General features: G+C 38.0%; 1 protein-coding gene across 2 annotated transcripts in view; it reads right to left on the reverse strand.

Moving 5' to 3' along the window:
* Positions 1 to 275: 275 nt before the first annotated feature.
* The window catches only part of FNDC3A (fibronectin type III domain containing 3A), a 103,937-nt gene continuing 81,212 nt past the window's right edge, over positions 276 to 23,000 (reverse strand). For both annotated transcript variants that reach the window (XM_026841371.1, XM_026841379.1), the window contains 12 exons: positions 20,337 to 20,475; positions 18,618 to 18,686; positions 17,216 to 17,334; positions 14,457 to 14,562; positions 14,199 to 14,374; positions 13,004 to 13,117; positions 10,120 to 10,269; positions 9,752 to 10,035; positions 7,528 to 7,737; positions 5,955 to 6,121; positions 5,331 to 5,458; positions 276 to 2,569 (listed from right to left, as the gene is read on the reverse strand). In XM_026841371.1, the coding sequence (XP_026697172.1) occupies positions 2,255 to 2,569; positions 5,331 to 5,458; positions 5,955 to 6,121; positions 7,528 to 7,737; positions 9,752 to 10,035; positions 10,120 to 10,269; positions 13,004 to 13,117; positions 14,199 to 14,374; positions 14,457 to 14,562; positions 17,216 to 17,334; positions 18,618 to 18,686; positions 20,337 to 20,475 (1,977 nt within the window). In that variant the 3' untranslated portion in view covers positions 276 to 2,254. The remainder of the gene's footprint in view (positions 2,570 to 5,330; positions 5,459 to 5,954; positions 6,122 to 7,527; positions 7,738 to 9,751; positions 10,036 to 10,119; positions 10,270 to 13,003; positions 13,118 to 14,198; positions 14,375 to 14,456; positions 14,563 to 17,215; positions 17,335 to 18,617; positions 18,687 to 20,336; positions 20,476 to 23,000) is intronic.

Below are 23,000 nucleotides of genomic sequence, written 5' to 3' on the forward strand. Positions count from 1 at the left end.
CCTGAGGGGAGCGCGCCGCCGGGGAGCGGGGAGCGGCGGCGGGCCCGGGGAGAAGGGCGCCTCGACACTGAGCGACCACCACCAAAAAGAAGGATGCTTTTATTGTCCACAGAGTTTTAAAGATACTTTGCTACATAGTTTATGCATTTTCTATCAGACTATACAGGTTCGTCTTCATGGAGTCCGACGTTGTACAACTGTAAAGTGATATGTTTGGTAGTGTATCTATAACGTTTTAAAAAGTTGAGTTTTTTCTTGTTTTGTTTTTAAATTTATTTTTGGAATGTACAGTATATGAGGTAAAATTAAGATTACATTAAAAACTGTCATCAATGCAGTAATACGCACTGAGGCTCAAATGGCAAATACACTATTAAATGACTATCAAAAATAGGAGCTCATTTGAATTTTACTATGAAAAACATAAGTCACTGCAGATTAACTGTAGTAACAAATCTTACCGTTTTAGACATTCAACCGTAAGAAATCTCTGGGCTGTTACACGCAACCTCATTTGCACTGCCAAACATGGCACTTTTAAGAAGGTTCTAGAAAACATCAAGTTATCGCAGTATCCTGCAGGAGGGCATCAGCCTATATGTACAAATGACAAATTCGAAATAAAATGTAAACATACAGTACATTTTAAAGACAGATCGTTCTTGCCACGTGGAGGCCAATTTCCTCGCCATTTTTTTTTTTTTTTAAAAAAAAAGGAAACTCAGCAACATTATTCTACAGCACAGATCATTGGACGTATAAACAATTACAATACATGCCCGTTCTAATATAAGAGAAATTCTTCAGAGATCTTCAAAGCACAAGACAGAGGTTCCTTTTTTTTATTATTATTAAGACCGACAGAAGTGTTTAATACCATTAAAAATGCTAAACTGAACACAACTAGAAGTCATTAATGATCCACTATCTTGTAACTCAAATAAATTAAAAATAGCTAATTACAAAGTGTATAACAAATAACGTAAGAGTGATGAGACAAGGATTTTTTTTTTCTTTTTAAAGATAGCTTCACTACAAGCTTTGTGTCACTGGCAATCATTGACATCTAGCAAGATGTTCAATGGGATACTTGATAAAATTCAGTCTGGTCATTCAAGAACTCACAAATGCAAGCTCACGAAACGATGAGTTATGCAATTGCAAAGTGCTCTAATGCAACATTAACTACATGCAATCAACAATTTGGTACAGTATCCAAAGAGACATTACATTAAACATTAGGATCTCAAGAAAAAAGCAGCTTTAAGTTTTCTGGTGCAAATTACTACACTTTGTCTTCTGATTTGGTGCCCCAAAGAAAGACAGACAGACAGAAAGAAAATAAGAAAAAGGCAGTGCTCGATTCTGGTGGATATGGCAAGTGAATATTGGGGAAACAGCAAAAATTTGGTAATGAATTTTATCTCAAAAATCTATTAACTAGCCAAAATCAGAGGGCACAGACATCTGTATAAACTGCATCCAATCAAAGGTCAACTTCAGAAATGTGGTTTTTGATTTAAATAATAAGTCTAAGAAGTTCTCTCGCACTCTCCCTTCTATATTCGTGAGAAGTAAAAGAGGCATTTTTTAAGTAAACATCAAATCCTGGGGGTAAGATAAACCACTTGTGCATCCCATTGTAGTCTTTCAAAAACATCTACTTGCAGCGAAGAACTCCACATTTATCAGGTAAGAAGCTTCCTTCATGTATACTCTTCCATCCAGTTTATTATTTGCTGCCTGAGAAAAGCCCCTTCTGTTTTTCAGCATAAATCCTGCTTCCCAAATAATTAAGACAAATGAGGAGGTAGAAATACAGCGCTAAATTGCTTTCACAGCATCAGATTAATATTGTATACAGCACAAGTTTGTTAGTGTAAGTTTTAAATGCGATCTACACGTTCTTCCCTGTTATGGTAGCAAACCTTAGAAGTGTGGGCCAGGAAACCATTTTTACACTCGTGTTTACTGGTCAAACCATTTTCATTAAACACTGCTTGCCTGCCCCATATAGAGTTTGTACTGCAAGAAGGCATATTAAAGAAAAGATTGTATTTCTGTGGCTTGCATTCTAATAACATGTGTCAGCCTACACCTACCAGTAAGCATTTTAGAGTGGCTGAAAAGGTCTGCATCAGTCCCAATGCCGGTGCTAAATGCCTGTTTTTGTAAAAGCAAGAGAACAGAATTACTTTTAGATTATGAGAAAGTAAAATGTAATGGGCAGCATTCTAAAATAAACCTCTTTTCTTCACTTTATTACAAAGTACTGGATGATAACAGCAATCAGAATGGAAAAGATAGCAAAAAGTGCAAGGATGACAGCAGCACACACTTGGTCGCTCTGTGACCATTGTGTCCTTGTGGTTTGCACAGTGTCCTTGTTGGTGCTTGCCGGTGGTTCAGTCCTCTGAGAGATGAATAGCACTGGTGCGCTGTAGGGGCCTATCAGGTCCTGATGACCTGCTGTCTCTTGGCACTGGCGGATGGCACACGCGCGGAAACGGTATTCACAGTTCAGCTGGAGGCCTGTGTATCGGAACGACCCATCCGGACCCTTATAGATCTGGCAAGAAAGGAAAAAACACGATACATCAAGTAACAGTATCCTACATAACACATATATATCTCAGTATGGTTTTGTTTACAGTGAAGGTAACTGTAAAAAGGATGACTCCTCACTAGTTTTTCACCCATTCGAAGAAAAATGGACAAAAAGCTCACAAATGCAATTTAAATGCCAGATAAAGCCTCCAGTCCTCTTGGTGGAACACAGGAAAAGAACAAGTGCTTTTATGGCATGATGAGTACACATCAAATAAAATTTCAGAAACCCCAGTGTTAAGATGTTTTTCAGCAACCACAACACAAATACTACCCCATGGGATGTAATATCCAGTATCATATCAGAGGATTTTAGGTAATTAACTCAGTATGAAGCTACTTCATTAAGTCTAATCCAACCCAACGCTGTGTTGTAGTTAAGATATCATGTGTTTAAAATACTATATCCCAATAAATGCTGTATCAGGAAAGCTGCAAGGAGTCCTCTCTGTGATTCTTAACGTCATCGGATTGCAAGACACACATTACTTTTATTAGGGTGTTCTCCATGGGCTGGTTAACACAAGGAGGCTGTCCAGCTCAGTTCACCATTGTCTGGCATGGAGTGCCTAATGCACTAAAATCTAAATGCTGATTTCTCAAAGCTAATTCATTTGCAGGTATGTAAAGGTCCTGTAAAAGTCAACAAAATCCCATGTGAGTGCCTTTTTCTGTTTGTAGGTGCATCAGTTGGTGCTGAACTATTATGTGGGAGGCACAGTACAATTTGATTTCTCTCTTCACCTTCCCCCACCCCCCATTACTTGGATTTGCTTTATTTAATTGGTAGCAGGATGTGGAAGTTTTCCCTACAGTTCTCACTGTCTGGGCAGCATTTCACAGATGCAAACTACCAAACATTCAATGAAAGAAGAGGCAATCTCTTCCAGTTTTGTTCTCTGAAGAGCTGTGCCTGTGGTTACTCATAGACTGAGAAAGTCCTCTGACAGCCAGACAGCCGAGCTTCACTGGAATCTACAACCTGGAGACTTTTCTTTTTCTCAAGAAATTGTTCCCACACTGAGACAGGGCAGGTCATCAGAAGTGCAGCTTCCTCAAAATTCTGCTATTTGTAACGTGTTTGGTAGCAAGCAAACAGGCCACAGACACACATCTTATTCTAGCTACAACTATGCCAGCTGGCGTGGGTTACCGTCCTCAGCCACTTGTCTCCAGTGCCCTGCTGGAAGTGGCCTTCTCCTCGCATTTGTTTGCTGGAATATTTACTTGGTTGCTTCCTACCCCCTTTAAGAGCTTGACTGGTGTATGTAGCTCAAACAGCAGATTACTAACTTATTTTGTCTGAAGCATGTAAGGAGCAACAACATGAACAACTCAGCTGATGAAGCACAGAGAAGGAGAAGAGGAGAGTGAATGTTTGGCAGGGAAATGGTAGTAAACAGCTTGGAGTGAATGTTCGGGCAGTTTATTTTTGTCCATGTCGAAGAAAATTCTCATCGTGTCTAAGTATTTTAAAGGCTGTTTCCACTATGTTTACTTCTTGACTGTTCCAGTTTTAATTTCTGCAAACTAGTCTTCTCAATTTACTGTTCTGGAGAGGCAACAGGAATCATGCACCCTAGACTACTTCGTTATTTACAGGCTTAAAGCATAAGCTTTCTTTTCTTGTCCAGCTCATCTGGCAACTTGCATTTCTAATCCAAGTGTGATTTGACTCTGTGAGCAGAAGCAACTCTGATCACGCCCTTCTTAGATATTTAATGTTGCATTTACAATTTTAAAGTTATAATAAAGAAAATTCACATGGCAAGATAACAAACACCTTGGATTATGGTTCATCTTTTTCTGAAAGATTTAACAAATGTACATAACAAACAGTGCTACACTAAAAGTTATGAATTATGAAAATATTAATGTCATAATCTACCAAAGCACTGGCAAAACTTATTTAATACCGACCTATAACAAAATTATAATATACCAGAATTAATAGTGTTTCCTTTCTATAAGGAAACCTGCTTGTTTAATAGTGTGAAACAGAGTTTCCAAGCCTAATTTCATGTCAATTATCAGGCAGTTTATAGGGAAGCAAAATCAGCACTGCACATCCTCTTTTAAATACAGACTAATTTGTAGCTTGGCATTTTGAACTGCATCTTTGGATAATCAAACCTGAAATTAAAACACACTCTCAACTGCTCGACCCTGTGGTTGCAGCATGCCATACTACTGAAATGATCCTATGGTAAAAAACTAATCACTAAATTTATTAAAAATGTTTCCCTACACCTGAATGTCTGCGGTGCATAAGTAGGGGTCTTTCCTATCTGTAGTTCTTTGTACAGAAGTATGACTTCAACAACACCAAAGCTTCTATATTGTTTATTGCCTTCAAACAGCTCTCAGTGCAAAGAGAGACTTTTGTTCTTTTTCTTCTAAGCCTCAATTCTGTACCACTGGGTGGATGTTTTTTTTTTTGTCAGTTCTCATTAGTGGACAATTTCTTCATCACTTAGGGTGTCAAGCTATATTTAGTAAACATGAGTGTAACCCAGAGAGGCTGTAACTTACTGCAGTATTTATATTATTTAAATCTCTTTTCTCTATGACAAGGGTTTTAGGAGACACTACCTTGTATTACTTAGTAACCAGAAGTTAGTATAGTAACTAAAAACATACCGGAACACAATAATCTCTAATCTAATCTTAGTTATCACAAATACTAATTCAAGAAAAATACAATTAACTTAAACACATCGTACCTGTTTGAATTCTGAGTCTTTTCCCACCATGACCTGAAGACAGTAGATAACTGGATCCCCCTTCATGGGCTGCAGAACCTCCCACGCGACTTCACAAGTGTGATCATTTATTCTCTCTATCCTTGGTGCTGATGGAAGAAAACACAGGTGACAGTTAGCTCCACTTTCCCCATCACTTATCCTTATATTCTAACGACTTGTAAAATACTGTATTCTATCTGCTATTCTATCTCAGAGAAACAAAACAATCAGATTCAAATGTATTCTGTCTACAATTTTTTTGGAACAACAGCTAACAATTCACATAAAAAACAAATAACACACAAAAAAAGCTGCTATGCTTACAATTATTCTAAGCATGCTAGGAACAACTTTCACCTCTGGCCTGGTCACTCTCTCCTCGTAAGCAAGGATTCTAAGTGCAAACCTTCTTATGTCCAAGAATGCATAAACCCCAAGTCTCTCATATTTGGAGTGAATATTTTAGGCTTTAGGCAATTACATAAGAAGAGCATTCCCCTACTATACCCACCTGCACTTGGAAAAGGTCTTAGCATTCCAAATGCAATACAATACCAAAACCAACTTGCCATCCTCCCCAAACGAAAAAAGAAGGACTTTTACCTTTCAAGGCAGCTGGAACAGATTTGGGAGTAGTGAAAACATATTCCTGGGAAAGGGGACCTTCACCAGCTTCATTACATGCCTGAATACAAAATTTGTATGATGTTGACTCACTGAGTCTCTGTACTTTGTATGTATGACATGGCCCTCTGTATAAGGATACAAACCTGAAAACGAAAGAGTAGCTATTTTAAACACAGGAAAGGACTTCTGAAGTAGCTACAGTATTGTCTGGAAATCTATTCCCATAATTTCCCAGAATCTAATGAGAAGCCTAGAAATACTTATTTCAGAGTTAAAACACTGTTCTGTCATTACTATAAAGCAATAAGCTTCTTTTCCAGGGCCAAATTTTTATTCCTCATGTCTTTGAAATAAAAATATCTTCTACACAGAGTACTACATATCGTCTCTTGGCAAAAATGATCCTAAGCCTTTTCAGAAACACTTCTGCGCTTGAAACAATGAAAAAGGATAGCAGTTCTCTCTCTCAGTGAGCTGTGCACATGGCTTTTCTGGGGGCATCTACTGCCCCAACATCTTTAGCTTTTCAAAAGTAGGTAACTAGATTTTAGCTTTTTGTTCCTTTGCAACTCTCCCTTATTATGCCTAAGAAAGGCTCACGGATCCAATTGCTCTTGCACATCATTGTCAAAGATTGGCAATGGATGAAGCTCACTCAGATCGGCACAGGAGGCCAGAGGCACACTTGTAGCGCACACCAAGTCCCATTCCAAGAGCTTTGTAGGCTGGCCACTCTCCTGCATGTTGTAATTCTTACGCAGACTGATCTTGGCAGGTCTCATTTGATTTTCAATTTTGGCATCCCCAGGACACAGCACAAGTTTAGCTCTTTCTGCAAGGGTTTTAATTTACTTTTGACTTTTCCTTTTCTTTCAAATTTAAAACAGATGGTAGCTGCACATGACCTAGTCTTTGGTAATTGCAATGAATTTCTTTCCAGTTGAGAGTCTGATTTATTTTCCTCCTTGCAGCAGAGCAATTTCACCTAGCAGATCTATTTTGTCTCACTGTCAAGCTAAAGCCACTCAAATTCAGACATAGACACAGCAATGCTGTTCATTTTACCATTTAGGCAAGGCTAATTTGCTGTACCATCTCAGCTTTCACTCTGATTTAACATGCATGAGAGAAGGGGTCCTTTAAAATAATTATTTGTACTACACGAGTTTATTTTCCACTAAAAATAACTGCATAAAAAGACAGAGTACAGAATTCACCCCTTCCAATATTAAGTATATAAAATACACAAGACTGATTAGACTTGATAGTTCGACAAAATACTTAAACAAATTTGAGAGAGAGAAAAGTGTGCTGGTGCAGAACATTTCAATAAACTCTTCATATTGAACTGTAAATAAAAAACTATGGAGTTTTTGATCTTGTACTTCCCAGCACAGAACACTAGAGCCTTTCTTGCCTTGCCAGACGAGATGACCTCTTATGTCTGTTGGAAATTCAGCAAAGCATGCAGAATTTTGCCCTTTGCTGCCATCTCCCAAGCATCAGACCACAGAGATACAGGACAGATTAACGTGATGCCAAAACCAACCTTCCGTTCTTATCCTCCATTTGAAGGTGGTACTGAACAGAGTCAGTTAATGCTTTTGCAGTTCCCTCTCCCCACTTCAGTTTGAGAGTCTGAGAACTGTATGCAGCACATTCCAGGCGAGGTGGATCCGGGGGGAGAGGCTTTGTTTTCAGTTTTATGGTGTGGCTGAAAGGACCCGCTCCGAGACTGTTCAGGGCTTGAATTCGCACTCTAGTGTTTGAAAAAAGAGAAAATCAGTTAATCTGAAATTAGATACTAAAAAAATAACTGGTCATTTCCAGCATTCATATTCAAGAGAGAATAATGGTACCAATAGATGGTACTTTCTACAAGGAAGACTTTTATCGATATTATGCTTTGATAGACTGTCATGAATATGCAGGAGTGTCGCTTTCCTTGCCACATTTTAAGGAATTGGATTGATTAAAAATAAAAATATGTTAGCATATTTGTATCATTCACATTAGCAAAAAGATGCAAAAACTCTATCAGCTACTTCAAGAGCAGTCCATCTTCCTGTCCCCACAGGCCGTGTACCAAAATTTCTGATAGCCACACTGGAGAGATGGGGGAAGATAAAAAAAACCTGCCACCAAGAGGTGAATCTGTATCTTTGGCTATCAGGTGAGTTCAAGGACGACTACAGGAAAGTTTTAAGGGCTTTTTGGAACAGATCTGATTCATGTAAAAAATAAAGTGATGGTGCCCAGCCACCTCTCTTGCTGTTTTCACTGGTAACACATCTCTGGGCACCTGCAAACACAAGCCATCTTGGGTCTGCCTGGAAAGGGAGAGGGGGAAACTAAAAGAAGTCAAAGGACACATGGATTAGGGCTTTGCAGAACTCAAAATTCAGGGATTATTTTATTTTTTCCCTGGATACTCCATGGAAACCAATGCTGGCATTAGGTTTACAAGTAAGAATTAAAAGAATTAGCCAAGAAATTTATTTCTACAAGGAAAAAACCAGAAAATTAAGAAATCTGAGGCTTTTTATGTATCTTACAGGTAGCCATAGAGAGCAAAGTGTGTCTCATGTTATTTTGCAGAGTAAGATTTGCTTGTCTAAAATAGTATCTAGCTAACTGGAAAAAAAGGTAATCACAGTAATTAAATTCTGAAGCAATCAACTACACATTTCAAAATACTGAAACACAAATGTGTGTGCAGGCTTATGAATAAATATTTCTCCTTCACTACAGTAATATTTAACATTATGCTAATTTATTATAGCACAAAACTAAGGTTAATATATGCATTTTTTTTATTTCCACAGGGTTCACAGTGTATTCTATAAAATCACTTTTGTGGGTAGAAGTACAGAAGTATCTCTGCAATAGAAGCTGGTCTTTTTTCAGTTTGTTGACATAGAGAGCAACGTCTCTTTAAATTGCCAGCATTATTGTTAAATACTTACAAGGCACACAGAATCACTGTTGTCATACATACAGCATTAAAAGTAAAAACAAACCCTTAATGACTCAAAACTCCATAGCCAGAAGATATCTTAACTGTACTGAAATCAGTGTGTGTTTAAATTCCAACTTCAGCGGGACTGACACTGTCTTTTTAAGTTTGAACACTGAGGACACGTTTGTAACAGGAATATAGAGTCCCTTCAGGCAGAATTACTGATTTTCACATTTATGTTTTTCAGTAACCCTTAGGCCAACCATAAAGGATGAATTTAGTGACTAAAATTCTTTAAAAGAGATTTAAAATTGATTGACATATTTTCAAACTGATATTCTTCATGCTGACTGCCACCCAAATACTTGCTATTTCTGCAGAACAGGCATTGCAAGCTGGATGAGCTGTCATTAGATCAGACAATCCAGTCAGGATTGGACATGGTCCTTCTTGGACCTGGTTCTTTGGATGGATTTTATCTGGCCAAACAGATTAGAGGCCATCTATCTATGAAGCAACCAGCCCCAAAACTAGTTATGAATCTGAATCTGCAGTCTGAATTCAGTTAAACTAAGCATTAACCAGACAGATACAATGATACCACAATAAACTAACATAAATTGTTCTTGAAAGAAAATAATAACAGCATAGCTCATCTATTTATGATGATCATTACAAAGCTTCCTTTTTCTCCATGGCTATGTACTAATGCTCCTAAGAGTAATGCAGAGTATACAAAAAGACAAGGAGACAAACAAAGAATCTGCTCTTGTGGAAGAAAGAGTAGGCTGTCAAGTAGATGTGCATGTCGTACCTGTAGGTAGTATCTGGCTGTAAGCCATCTATAAAATAGGTTAGAACCTTCCCAACAGTTACTGGCTGCTTGTCTCCAAAGTCTATGCTGTAGCCAAGGATTTCAGATCCATGGTCACAAGGTTTTTCCCAACTTATAGCAAGGCATGTGGAAGGAGAATAGCGTGGACTTTCAACTTCATCTTCACTTAGTCCCCGAAGAGAAGTCACAACTGCAGGTACAGAGGCTGGAGTCATACATGCCACCACTTCACTGAAAGGGCCTGCACCTGCAACATTCACTGCCTGCAAATGCAAAGCAGACCATGTCTTTATGGCAGGGGCGATTCCCATTTCCAGATTTCACTAACAATAGTTTTAAATCTTTACCTGAACCCTGCAGTAGTATATAGTGGCAGGCAAAAGCCCTTTCATTTCACAGTTGAGCCCGGGCCCACAATAGGAGATCTGCATGCATCCTTCCACACCGCCCCACTCCAGTCGATACTCTGCGATGTCAGCTCCATTACTCACTGGAACCTTTAAAGTGGATACAAGGAGTTAGAAGTTAAATTCACTGACCAAAAAAATTCAACCAAAGTCACCACAGCTATATGATTTTTTTCGCAGAAACGTTACCCTCCAATTTCTTTGCTGATTTTTAATGTAGTACAATACAAATAAATCAGAACTCATTACTGGCCTTGGCTCACTTATACTTTAAAAACACTATTTCCTGTTGCAGACTCTTCATACAAAGTAAATAACTGTGATTTCACTTGCTTAAATACAGAGATCATTTAGCCGCAGCATTTGGCTTAGTAGCCTGAATGACCAATGACAAGAGATGGTCTTCTTGAGCGGGTGATCTAGAGTACTGGAGTTTTCACTGACTGGGTCTATAGCACAGTGATGACAATATGCAAAAGCCCACTGCTGCTAGTGTCTTCACATTACAGATGAAAGGACTCCTCCTTTGGCTCCTGTACATGGAAACTAGGTTGGAAGCATAGTGAGAAGCAGAGAATTGTGCACTCTTGTCTTTTTCCAAGTTGTGAAGCAACTGAGATGGGCATGTAAGCAACAACACAGACATGGACTGAAATGCCTGCTCGAGGAGCCTGTTTTTCCTAATTACCTGCCCCAGGAAGCCAAACTTAGCTTCCCAAGTTTGGGAGTTGAATGGTTTTCATACTCCTTAGAAATAATGATTTAAAGTGCAGTTAAAAACCTGTGTATCAGTGCCAGACTAAGACATGAAACTATGGAAAGATATCAGCAGTCTCACTGAAGTAATAAAGAAAAAAACAACCAAAAAGTGAAAAACCCCACCCCAAGTAAACAAAAAAAATTTCTGTATTGTGAAGAAAACAGAAGAAAATGCTGCTGATGTTTTGGACCAAGATAGCAGTCACACTGAGGTGCAGGTAATAATTGCCCCAAAGCATGCTTTTTTCTTTCCCCTTCTTTTGAAATAGAAGTATTCGCATTAGGCTATGTGAAGATAAGCGACTGAATACAAACAGCATTTCACAGGGTAATATTTGATGCTTTTGAGCTGTGATTGATAGGGACTCCTTTTCCCTTCTGTAATCTACAGTGATATGTGTTTGGTCAGAGAACTAATGCAACTGTAGATGGCTGTGCAACTGTCACTGAAGATGGGAGTCATTTCTCAATGGTACTACTGATGCCACTGTAGATCTAGCAGAGTTCACCTTAACAGAAGTAGGGGAATCCAAGCCAACAAGTTAAGAGTTGACAACAAACTGGGGGGAAGTGTTTAATATGGTGAAGGGTATGGCTACCAGAGGAATTTCAACAAGGAAGATCTGATACAAAACTCAGGAAGTTCTACTAAGATAAAGGCAAATGCTAAGTCCCATACTTGGACTAAAACAGTACAGGGTAAGGAGCAACTTTACAAAAAAGAACCTGTTTGTCCTGGTAAGCAAGCTGAATGTGACTCAACAATGTATGTCTGATGAAGGCTAACTACATAGTGGCTCTATTAGCAAAAGAACAGAAAGGCTGCTAAAAGGAGTAATGATTCCCCCTCTACTCAGCACCTGTGAGGCTGCATCTCCAGTACTGTGTTCCATGTTGGGCTCCTCAATACAACATAGACATTGACATACTGGAGTAGTCCCGTGGACGGTCACCATGGGGGAGTGCAACACATAACAAAAGGATAAGGTTTGTTGTTAAGCTGATAAAGTTAAGGGGAGATCTTACTCCTGCCTTCAATTACTTACTGGGATGGTACAAAGAAGATGGTGTCAGATTCTTCTTGGAGGAGGCACAGTGGCAAGACAAGAGTCAACTTGCAGTAAAAGATATTTGACTGGACATAAAGGAAAAAAAAAATCTACAGCATGACAGAGTTTGTCCAGAGACAGCTTTACCAGGCTGCAGAATCTTCATTCTTGGAGATAAGTAAAACCTGAGAAACCTGACCTAAATTTGAAGTTAGGTCTGCTTTGAACAGAACGTTGAACTAAAAGACATCTACAGGTCCACTCCTACCTTAATTACTCTGTGATTCCATATAAATCAGACATCTAACACTGGTCAAATTAATCCTACCTGAACACTGCAAAAGATTTCTTCAACAGACTTTGCCTTGTAGACAACGAAGGATAGCTCCTATGACATACCCTGTAAAAAGCGTGAACTTTACCTCCCAGGTAAATAGTTCCTTCTTTTGTTTCTGTACCGTTCTAACTCGGATACTCAATTTCAAGCCACTGAAAAGCTGCGTTTAAACAATATTCCCAGATAGAATCTTCCTTTTTCCAAGCTTGATTTTTATCTATTGCATTTTTAAAATCAGATATCTAAATACTATGGGTTTATAGGAAGTCTGTGAGGCTTTTGCTATATTATTACTGATGTAATTACATAAAATTAAATCAGTTTATAACTAGCAAATGTACAATAATCTATTGTATTATGTGGATATATTCGCTCTGAGGAAAGATAATTACATTAAAGAAAATTTTTATGAAGAGCCTGCATCACTCAGAAATGCACTGCAGCAGTTGTGGCAAAACTCTTAAAAGAAAGTAAGATCTCAAGTACCTGTAGGCTGCCAACTTAAGAGCTGTCAAATAATGGTACGATGAATGACTTTTAAGGTTCTACCTACCAAGTATTGGATAATCAGCTAAGTATGTTTAAAAATGTAATTAAAATACAGTCTTAAGCTTTTGAAGTTGAACTTTAAAATGCAGAAGACAATCATGTTAAGACAGGTGTAACATGGCATTCTTACCTCCCACGACACCTGAGCACATGCAGCAGATCTGCACACCACTTGAGGGGGCTTACACTGATCTGGTGGTCCAGGTGCTGTTGTTATTTCACATTTTTCTGAATAAGGTCCAAACTATTAAAAAGGGAGTTGATACAACTAATTTGTAAAAATAAATTACTACTTTTGAAATAACAGTTTACTATAGTAGGAACATACAATAGCAGCCTGAAACTTTTTATTACTTCCTTATAAATGAAAACTTTGTGACTGTTCATTCAGAATTTATTTCAGTATATAACTGTTCTCTAGAATAATTGCAAGACTATTCTCTATAGCAAATGCAATCAGAATAAATTTGACACTTCAAACTTTCAGGCAAAACAGGAAAGTGCTATCCAAATCCTTCTTTTGAAGTTACATGATGGCTGCACTGTAACAGAACACAATTTGTAACTGCCTATTTATATCTATCTAAAATAAATAAAGGATTCAAAAAATGCTTGAGCTATAAAACACTCTTTGCAGGGGCAAGGGTAAAATGTTAGGTCAGTGCTTTAAAGCCTTAAGTTGCATATCTCCCTACAAACAGTAACTGGTCATGGGAGTTTTTATGAAGATAATGTTACTGAACAAATGTGAGCAGCCCTGCCTCTGTCTTTAAATCAGGACTTTTGATACATAATTATACAAAGCTTGTTCTACAGCAACAATTGATTTAAACACATTTAATATCCCAAATAGAGAAAATATTCTCGTATCTGATAAAACAATGTACTCAGAAGTTAAAGTAAATATAAAAAAAGAGAGTCAGGAAGCGCTAATCATTATGTTCTAGAACACTAACAGCTGTAAAAACAAAGGTCAATCATTTTACAAAGCTATATACAGAAAATAATTTGCTACGTTACTTCACATGAGAATATAAACGTTGTAACAATGTTTTGATAAAGTACTTGGCATTTCCTAACCATTTCCCAATACTATTATTCAGATATAAGACATAATTAGCTATTTTCTCTTCCTTTTATCTAAAACCCCCTTTTATTATAAACTGATGCTTAACTGTCTGTTCCCACCCAACAATAAGCTGTGTGAATCAAATGACTCTACATTAGGAAATCCTAATTTTAAAATTAGTTAAATGCTTCTTTTAAAAGAGACGATCAGTGATTGCTGTCTCTGCAACTAATTTAATTTCAGATTGCCTCCTTACCCCAGCCTTGTTAGCTGCTCGCAGTCTGAAGTTGTATATCCTCCCTGGAAGAAGGCTGCCTACTGTGCATTCAACATCAGAGCCTTGGTAAACCTCTCTGTGTTCATCAGTTTCTGTCTGAAACATTTCTAGACCGTAACAGGTAATGGGTGAACCCCCGTCTACCTGAGGTGGTCCTAAAAATAAGAAAGAAAGAAAAACTTCTTTAATTACCACATTTGGATCCCTTACACTCACTAATATTTGTAATAGAATTACCCCAGCGTAGCTGAATTTCTCTTGCTCTAGGTCTACCCTGTAGCCTTGGAGGCTGGCATGGACCAGGAACCACTGCTGGTGTTTGCACCAGTAAAGAATCAGATGCCTACAAAGGAAAGGCAGATTAATGAAGTCATCTAGGCCTAAACAAGCACTATCAATTATACCACAAGTAAAGGCAAATAAGTCAAAACCAGGATCTTCCATTTTCTGAACTACATCCTCAAATACATGAAGATGCTTAAGTGATCCAGTATGTATTTCTCATAATACCTACATAAAACATGCTACAGCAATCACATAATATGCAAAATCAACTTTTGCTTTCATGTTTTGGTACATGTGCAAGGGGTAGAACTAGAAAGAGTGGTTAATTATCAGTACAAACCTAGTATAGATGCTTGAAATTACTTGTTCAATGCAAACACATTCTCTTTTCCGTTAAACTGCAGTTTAATGATTTCTAAAACCTTACTTTAAGGCCTGTGCACTCTCTGTGCAAGAACCTCTCAGAAAACAAAAGTGGGCAGAAATGTCAATCTGAAGAGATTAAAAAAAAAAATTGGGATTTCAATTTTTTCATTTCTTAGTAATACTAAATGTGCAACAAACTTCCACTTCTGATTTGAACTGTGTGCAAAAATACCCAGCATAACAATATGCAGCACTGACTATTCTGGATGTAGACAGAAATGATTCAGAGACAATGCAGGGTTATTAGCTTCAGCATGATAAGAACAAGTACAAAGCTGGTAAGCCTTTTAGTTTACAAAGGAGATGTATCTTAGTCTCATTTCACAACTGCTTTCTACATACGTTCCAGAAAGAGTGGAAGCTCTGCTGCTTTTCAGTTCCTCTGAAATGCAGTTGCACAGAACAACTGGTGCTGCTTAAAAAGAAGAATGTTTCTCAGGAGGTGTATGTCCATGACAAGCTACAGAAAAGTTCAAGTACATCTTTCTTTACTATTCTTCTGTTGACTTCTGACACCTTCAGAAAGAATCAGGACTTTCTGAAAGTTATTTTCTCTTTGGTACTCAAATAATGTTTATTCTAAACTAATGGATTTGGGCTCTGGAAGGCTGGGAGAGCAAAAAACTCCAAAGACATACATGCACTTGTGGTTAGGTGATGGACAAGTTTACCGCCTTCCCCCTTCACCTGTGTTGGGTTTGTGTGTGTAGTGGGGTTCCCCTGCAGCCCGTGGAGGTTTGTGGGGGAGTAGATGCCCATCTGCAGCCCGTGAAGGATCCCACACCAGAGCAGGTGGATGCACCCGAAGGTGGCTGGGACTCTGTGAGAAGTCCACACTGTTGTAGTTTGCTGCTGGGAAGACTGCAACGCACACGAAGGACCCATGTCAGAGCAGCCTGGGAAGAGCTGCAGCTCGTGGGAAGGACTCATGTCAGAGAAAGCTCATGGAGGACTGTCTCCTGTGGGAGGGACCACACGCTGGAGCAGAAGAGTCTGAGGAGGAAGGAGAGGCAGGACTGACCACAACCTCTATCCCCTTCCCCCTGTGTCACTGGTGAGGAGGAGGTAGAGAATTCAGGAGCAAAGATGAACCCAAGAAAGTGGTGGAGCGTGTGTGTGTGGGAAAGGTGTTTTTAAGATGTGGTAACATTTCGCACTTCCCTACTCTGTTTGTTAAGTGTTGCTGCTGGTGGTTGAACTAAATTGATGTTCTTTTTCTTCCCCTAACAAGTCTGTCTTTTGCCTGTGACCATAACTGGTGAGTCATCCTTCCCTGTCCTTGCCTCTATTCCCAACTTTTGTTGTATCTTCTACTTCCCATCCCTGAGGGGAAGGAGTGAGCAAGTGGCTTCGAGGTGCTCAGTTTCCCTCTGGGCTCAAACCACCCTGAACAACATCCTGTACAACAAAACATCCTGTACCACAGCAAGCTGAGCTACAGTGAGAGGGAAAGCATTGCAACTGAGCCAGCACTAAGGAGTCCAGATTTATTCTTAAGACAAGGTGGCTGTGAGCAAGGCTGTCTTTGCAGACTTTTATGTGGAGGAAGAACACAAGAATTTCATATAGTAAAGGGGGGCTGGGGAAGAAATGACAAACACCAAGAATGCAAGGCTTTAAGATTTCAGCTTGACAGTTAAGCCCTGCTGAAAGTCTGTAGAGAGTCAAGGCTGGCTTTGTTACACTTGCTGCTGGAAAGAAGGGAGAAGAATACAGCATGACATTTTGGCTGAACTACACCACAGAAGGGACAGAGCAAGTGTGTGTGTATGTACGGATGTGTGTATGCATGTATGAGGGAGCACAGTACAGCACACAATTGTTTGGGAATACTGAAAAGTAGAGCAGTACAAACATTATGACTGTGGCTGAGACAGCATGGGAAGAGACTACAGAGCACAATCCTGTAAATCCTGAGGAAACACTGTCCTCCCCTGCCTGCCTGACTGCTCAGACACTGACCACATGGAAAACATTAACTTTACACTGCTGTCTTGGCTCAGGCCTTAAGAAATTACATTCTATCAACATAACACACAAGAACAGAATATTATCTGTAAATAAGAAAAATACCTTTAAACAAAACACAGTATCAGAAAAGAATATTCACATTTCTTTAATAAATTTGCAGAAACTTGAAACACTGTGCATTAGTACTGGAACTTTCTGAGGTATTAATTATGGCTATTTTGTTAGGCATTTCTGTAGTATTTGCTTATTAACTACCGGACCAGATTTTCTTAAAATGAGAAATTTTATTTAATAAAAATATTAGCTCGTATTACCATGCTTTGTCCTCCTTCTCCAATGCAATATACACGTAAGCGATAGGAACAGCCAGGATTTAGTCGGTCACACACATGTTCCCTAGCAGCCCCGTTGTATATTGTGTCCCATTTGTTTCCTGAAAGGTTAAGAAAAAGCATGCAATGAACCAAGGTGTACTTGTCATACTCCAGTACCAGCCATAGCAGGCATCCTAGCTTCACTAAGTAAGTGTGTGCCTGAAGTATATTTAAAAAAAAAAAAAAAAAAAAAAAAAAAAATGTGTTGATTTTCCTGGAAAAAGATCCAGTCATCTTCATAAAGATAGTTTCACAGGTAAATTTGTGTAGATCTCCTGAAGTGAGTTACCTTCCTTATTTGGAATACATGTTAACTAGGAGCAAATTTACTTTTAATGAAGTAGTTATTACTGGGCCAGAAAAGCACATTCAAACATCATAACCAAATAAACAAGAAAGATACAAAAGCAAAATTTTCAGTGCAAGAGAAACCTTTACTTACAACATTCTTTTGGCTGACTGTAACTACAGTTTACAATTGATACAGCTTTTGTTCCTGTATTCCTGAATGGCCCAGCACCATCTGAATTACTGATTTCATTCTTTACTATTCAGCCAGATTCTTAAATCAGAAACTCTTTTAGCAGTTTTTCTCTTTTTTTAAGAGATTAAGCAGGAAACCTGGGGACTTTTAATTAAATCTCCAACAGCTCAATACATCACAAAATTTAGAGAACTGGGAATAAAACATAATGCACAGTTCACTAAATGTGCATGAAAGGCTTGGGTAAATCATTCCAAAAGTGACTTAATGTGGACATGTGATGGAGTAAGGAAAGTGACAGACGAAGTATCAGAAGAATCACATCTGAGACCCAACAGGGCTGCCATTATAATGTGGGGACAGTGTGCTGTCTTAATCTGACACAGCACTGGAGAAGTATAAACTTTCATTTTCATTTAGCTGAATATCTTTATGTTTAATTTAGAGATACTGTTAATTTCCCTTCTGTATGAAAGGAGAGAAAAGCAAATTGCAGAAACAGTTATCCCAACTGCATTGCTTCTCTCCTTCAACAGTGATAAACGGTATAATACTTTTTCTTTCATCTGTCACACTTCCAACAAAGCTACATGGCACTGTCTTCTTGCTCAAAAATGTCTCCAATGTGTCATTTCTAAACCAGAATACACCTAATTAATAAGTTAAACATGGAGCATCTTCTTCGACACACAGAGAAAAAGAACTTCTTGTATATAAGCATCAGCACCCCTGTTTCTTGAATGGCAGCCCCCTACAATAATTTTCTCTATCATAATAGACATTTTACTCTTCACACAGGAGCACACATGCATAAAAAAGAACACAGCTGAATGTCAACATATGCTCCTAAACACTTACCATTTAAGCCTTCAGACATTTCCACAACATATGTATTTATTGCTGCTCCTCCACTGTCTTTTGGTGGATCTATAAAAACAAGCAATGTTCCAACTAAGCTAGGTAAATTAAATGGTTTTGTAGCTTTTGGGGAAAATTTACGAAAGGCAAAATCAACCGCCAACTGGAGATGGGTGCTTATTTAGACAGCGAGCATCCTAGCTAGCTGTAGCATCCTAGTCTAAGACAGTTGCTAATCACCCAAATTCTCCACTATGTGAAGCTCTACAGATGAAGAGTGACAAGTGAATCAGGCACCTGAGAGGTGCCACAGCAAACATGATTATAGTTTCAGGGACACGGATCCTAATGGTCCTGTAACTTGGACTGCAGACAGGAAAAGATTATCATGCTGATTTGCAAATAAGAGTATTTCAAAACAATTTAAAGGACAGCCATTCAAAAACCTAAATATTTTGTGAGAGAAGTCAGGAGTTCTACACTGAAAACTTAGTATCTTAAATTTTTAATACATCACTAGAAATCGAGTGCAGTATCCTCCCTGGTATAATATTCATTTTATGTATAAGATATGAACCTACAGACCTATTTTTGACATGTAATCCTACTACTCTCAGAGCTGACTTAGAGAACAGCAGAAGTAAAATAATATAGAAGACCAACATTTTTGACAAATATAATTACAACATGATACTCCAATACAGAAGGTTACTGCTGCCATAACAGTACATTATATATGTGCTGGATGAAATGGTGTTGGCTTTCAGGCAAGGTTTACATACCATATCACACCTGCTAAATAAAATGAGGCTTATTATATGGCACATAGCACTTTTGGTTGGGAAGGTAACAAATTATATCAAATGAAAAATAAAATTATCACTTGTTTTAAAAAAAGAGAGCATTACTGTTCAAAATAATGACTATTAAAGGTTTTATATATAAATAATTATTTTAGATAGTTTCTGATTTATAAGTTACTTATTTCTAATAACTTCATACATTACCTATCATCCAGACAAGATCAATTATCAGACCCTGATGTAGCAAAGCAATCTGGAAAGATGCAAGACTGGACTTTCCCAGTACTACTAATACTCTACAAGTAGCTTTATTATTAATGCAAAAGGATTAAACATACTGTTAAACAGAAACAGGTAAGAAGTTTAATACCTGTGACTATAAATAAAACCTTTAGCTGTTTCATTTTCTGCTAAAGTACTGCCCCACACAGTACTGTTTTCTCCTATTTCACAGCATAAGGGTAAAAAACATCTGAGCCCAAGGAAAACTCAAGATCCTTAGTGAATAAAAGCATTTATCTATCAAAACAAAACATTTCAAAGAGACAGGCTGAACTTGGATCTTTTCTTTTGATAAAAAAACGATTTTGTAGCATCTACTTTTTTGTGCCAGAGAAACAGAACTTCTCAGCACAGAAATTAACACTACTGGTTTTTTAATTATGGTAGTCCTCTGCAGTAACGGTCCCTATAACAATTTGTATATTATTTTTCCTACATAATTACACTATTATATTGCCACTCTAAGTATTTTGAGTCAGTATTTCTCTCTTAGTTCCATAAAAATGGATCATAATGGCTCAGTTGCCTGAAGTAAAATCTGGTCTTCAATATACAAATATATATATATAATACATTTATATCTATATAAAAAAATGCAGACATACTCTAAAACAGAGCTGGACAAAAATCTTACCCCAGGTTATTTTAAAACTCTGTGCATGAATTTTTCCTTTCACTGCAGGCTTTGAAGGTACTCCAGGCTTGTCTGGACAAGTAATGTATTCTACTGTCTCACTTGGACTGCTTTTCCCTTCTGAGTTATAGGCAATGACCTGTAAATATATATAAAAATATTATAAACAGAATGCACTGGCTAGTGGTATGCTATTCACTGTCAATAGTAATACCAAATTAATTTATATGTATGCTTAGATAGCTAGCTACATAATAAATTATCACAAGAACACTATTATATACTTTCATTTTACATTTTCATTAGCCCCACAGTTAATCGATCACTGTACTGAAATGAAAAATTTCTGCAAATTGGCTGGAAAAAAAAAATCCTTAACCCTCTCCAGTAACTGTGAAGCTGGAAAAAAAATTATTTCACAAATCAAATAACCTTCCATATCCCCCAAACTTCAAACGTTGGTGTATAAACTTAGGCTTCTACTTCAGAGTTGTCTGACTGTAAAAGGTACCCAGGACATGCAAATCTCAGTGACATTAATGGAATCTTTGGGTGCTCAATACAGCACAAACCACTTTATTTCAAGTCAAGGATCTGAAAACTTTTTTCTTTAAAACCATCCAAAATACTCAGTCATTAGATAAGTCTAAGACTACCCTTTTAATTGGAGTTGTGCAATTTATTGATAATTTAATACATGCATGAGAGAAACTTTTATAAAAGCATGGAAACAAAAGGTGATGAGAAAGACATACAGCAGAGAGGCCACTTTTAAACTTTCATTGAAGGAACTTGGAAGTATTAAAATTTAATTGCAATTCCTTTCCCATTAGTGTCAAAATGTTTTTTTGCAATTAAGAGCAAAACGTGATACTTCACTAACTGCTAAAAAACCCTGAATAACTGGGATTAATTAATTGCTCTCATGCTACTACAGAACCTTTTTTTTTTTTAAGGAAATACATTCAGAGATTTAAAAAAGTGTTTTTATGGATAAATTGTATTAACAACAGCAAAGATGATATAAACCCTTCAGTCCCAAGGTAAATTATAGCAAAGGTTGTCATGGAAGTTATTTACAGGCACATGAAGGACAAGAAGGTGATTATAATGATCAAGGGCAAATCATGTTCAACCAACCTGAGTGCCTTCTATGATGAAACAAGTTGCTCAATAGATGAAGGGAGAGCTGTGGACATCATTCTACCCTGATTTTATTTTGACATGGTCTCCCACAACATCCATGTAGACAAGCTGGTAAGATACAGACAGGACAGACAGACCACAAGAAGGGTGTGGAAAACCTGAGAGAATATCAGGCTCGATGGGTAGTGGTTAATGGTTCAAAGGCAAATTGGCAGCTGCTCATGAGTGGATTTCCTTGGCCATCAATAAATCAGATACATTAACTTTATAACTGATCTGGATGACAAGAGTGAATGCAGCCTCCTCAGGTTTGCATGTGACACAAACTAGGAACAGAGAGACTGATGCTGGAAGGAAGATCCACCATACAGACAGACTTCGAAAGGCTGGAAGATTGCATTAAGAACCATGTGAGCTTTGACAATAGTAAATGTAAAGTCTTGCATCTGGGATTGAATAATCCCAGCAATGGTACAGTCTGGGGCCTGAGTGGCTAGTCAGCTTTTTCCTTCAGCTCTGCTGAGGAGGACCTTGGGATCCTGGTGGAGGGCAAGCCAAATGAATCAGCAAAGCATCCTGGCAGGTTCATGGGTTGCATCAGCAAGAATTTAGCCAGCAGAACAATGGAAGTGATTTTACACCTTTATGCAGCACTTTTTTAGGCTGTCCAGTTTTGGTCCTCCCTGTTCAAGAGAGACACTGGGAAACTGTAGAGTCCAGAAGAGGGCCAGCATGATGATTAAAGGGTTGGAGAACCTGACACAGAAGAAAGGCTGAAGAACTTGTATTTATTTTGCCTAAGAAAAAAAGAGGTTTCACTGGAGGACCACCTCATCACAGCCTTCCAATACCTAAAAGGTAGTCACAAAAGAGATGAAGATACTGCCTTCACAAGGATCTGTGATGACAGAAAAAAAGACAGTAGTCACAAAATGCATGGGGAAAATTCTAGCTGGATGTAAGAAAATAAATTAATTACCCTAAGAACAGGATGCCCAGAGAAGTGGTCAAATCTCTTGTGGTAAATACTGAAGCCTCAGCTCGACTAGGCTAGGGCTAGGACACGGTTAAATAGCCTAACCTAGGCACTACTTTCTACACAAGTTTGACCCAGATGATTCCCAAAAGTCCCTTCCAACCTAGAGTTTTCTGTAATTCTAGAAAAACAAATTGCTGCTATTCTTTACTTTCTAGCTGTGTCTGCAGTTACTTTATTATGTACGCCCATTTGTTCCTAGCAAAAAACTAAACAACCTAAAAAAACCACTTTTTTGCCTTTACATTTGTTTTAAAAATGAGCAGAATCGAAATGACAGCAGTAATGTTAGTACAGATTGAGAAAAGGAAATGTGAGCTAACATGTCTCTCAGACATTAAGTCTCCCGATACAGTTTACAAGATTAACAATCATCTGGTTGTCTTTGCCCTTACAAATGAAGTTAAACATGCACAGTTAGCATTACGTATTATAATAAGGTTTCCAATGGTTATAAAGCTTCTTTCAAAAGCCTTAAGGAA

The sequence above is a fragment of the Athene cunicularia genome, assembly GCF_003259725.1.
Source record: "Athene cunicularia isolate RWA chromosome 1 unlocalized genomic scaffold, athCun1 chr1_part1, whole genome shotgun sequence".
NCBI classification, from domain to species: Eukaryota; Metazoa; Chordata; class Aves; order Strigiformes; family Strigidae; genus Athene; species Athene cunicularia.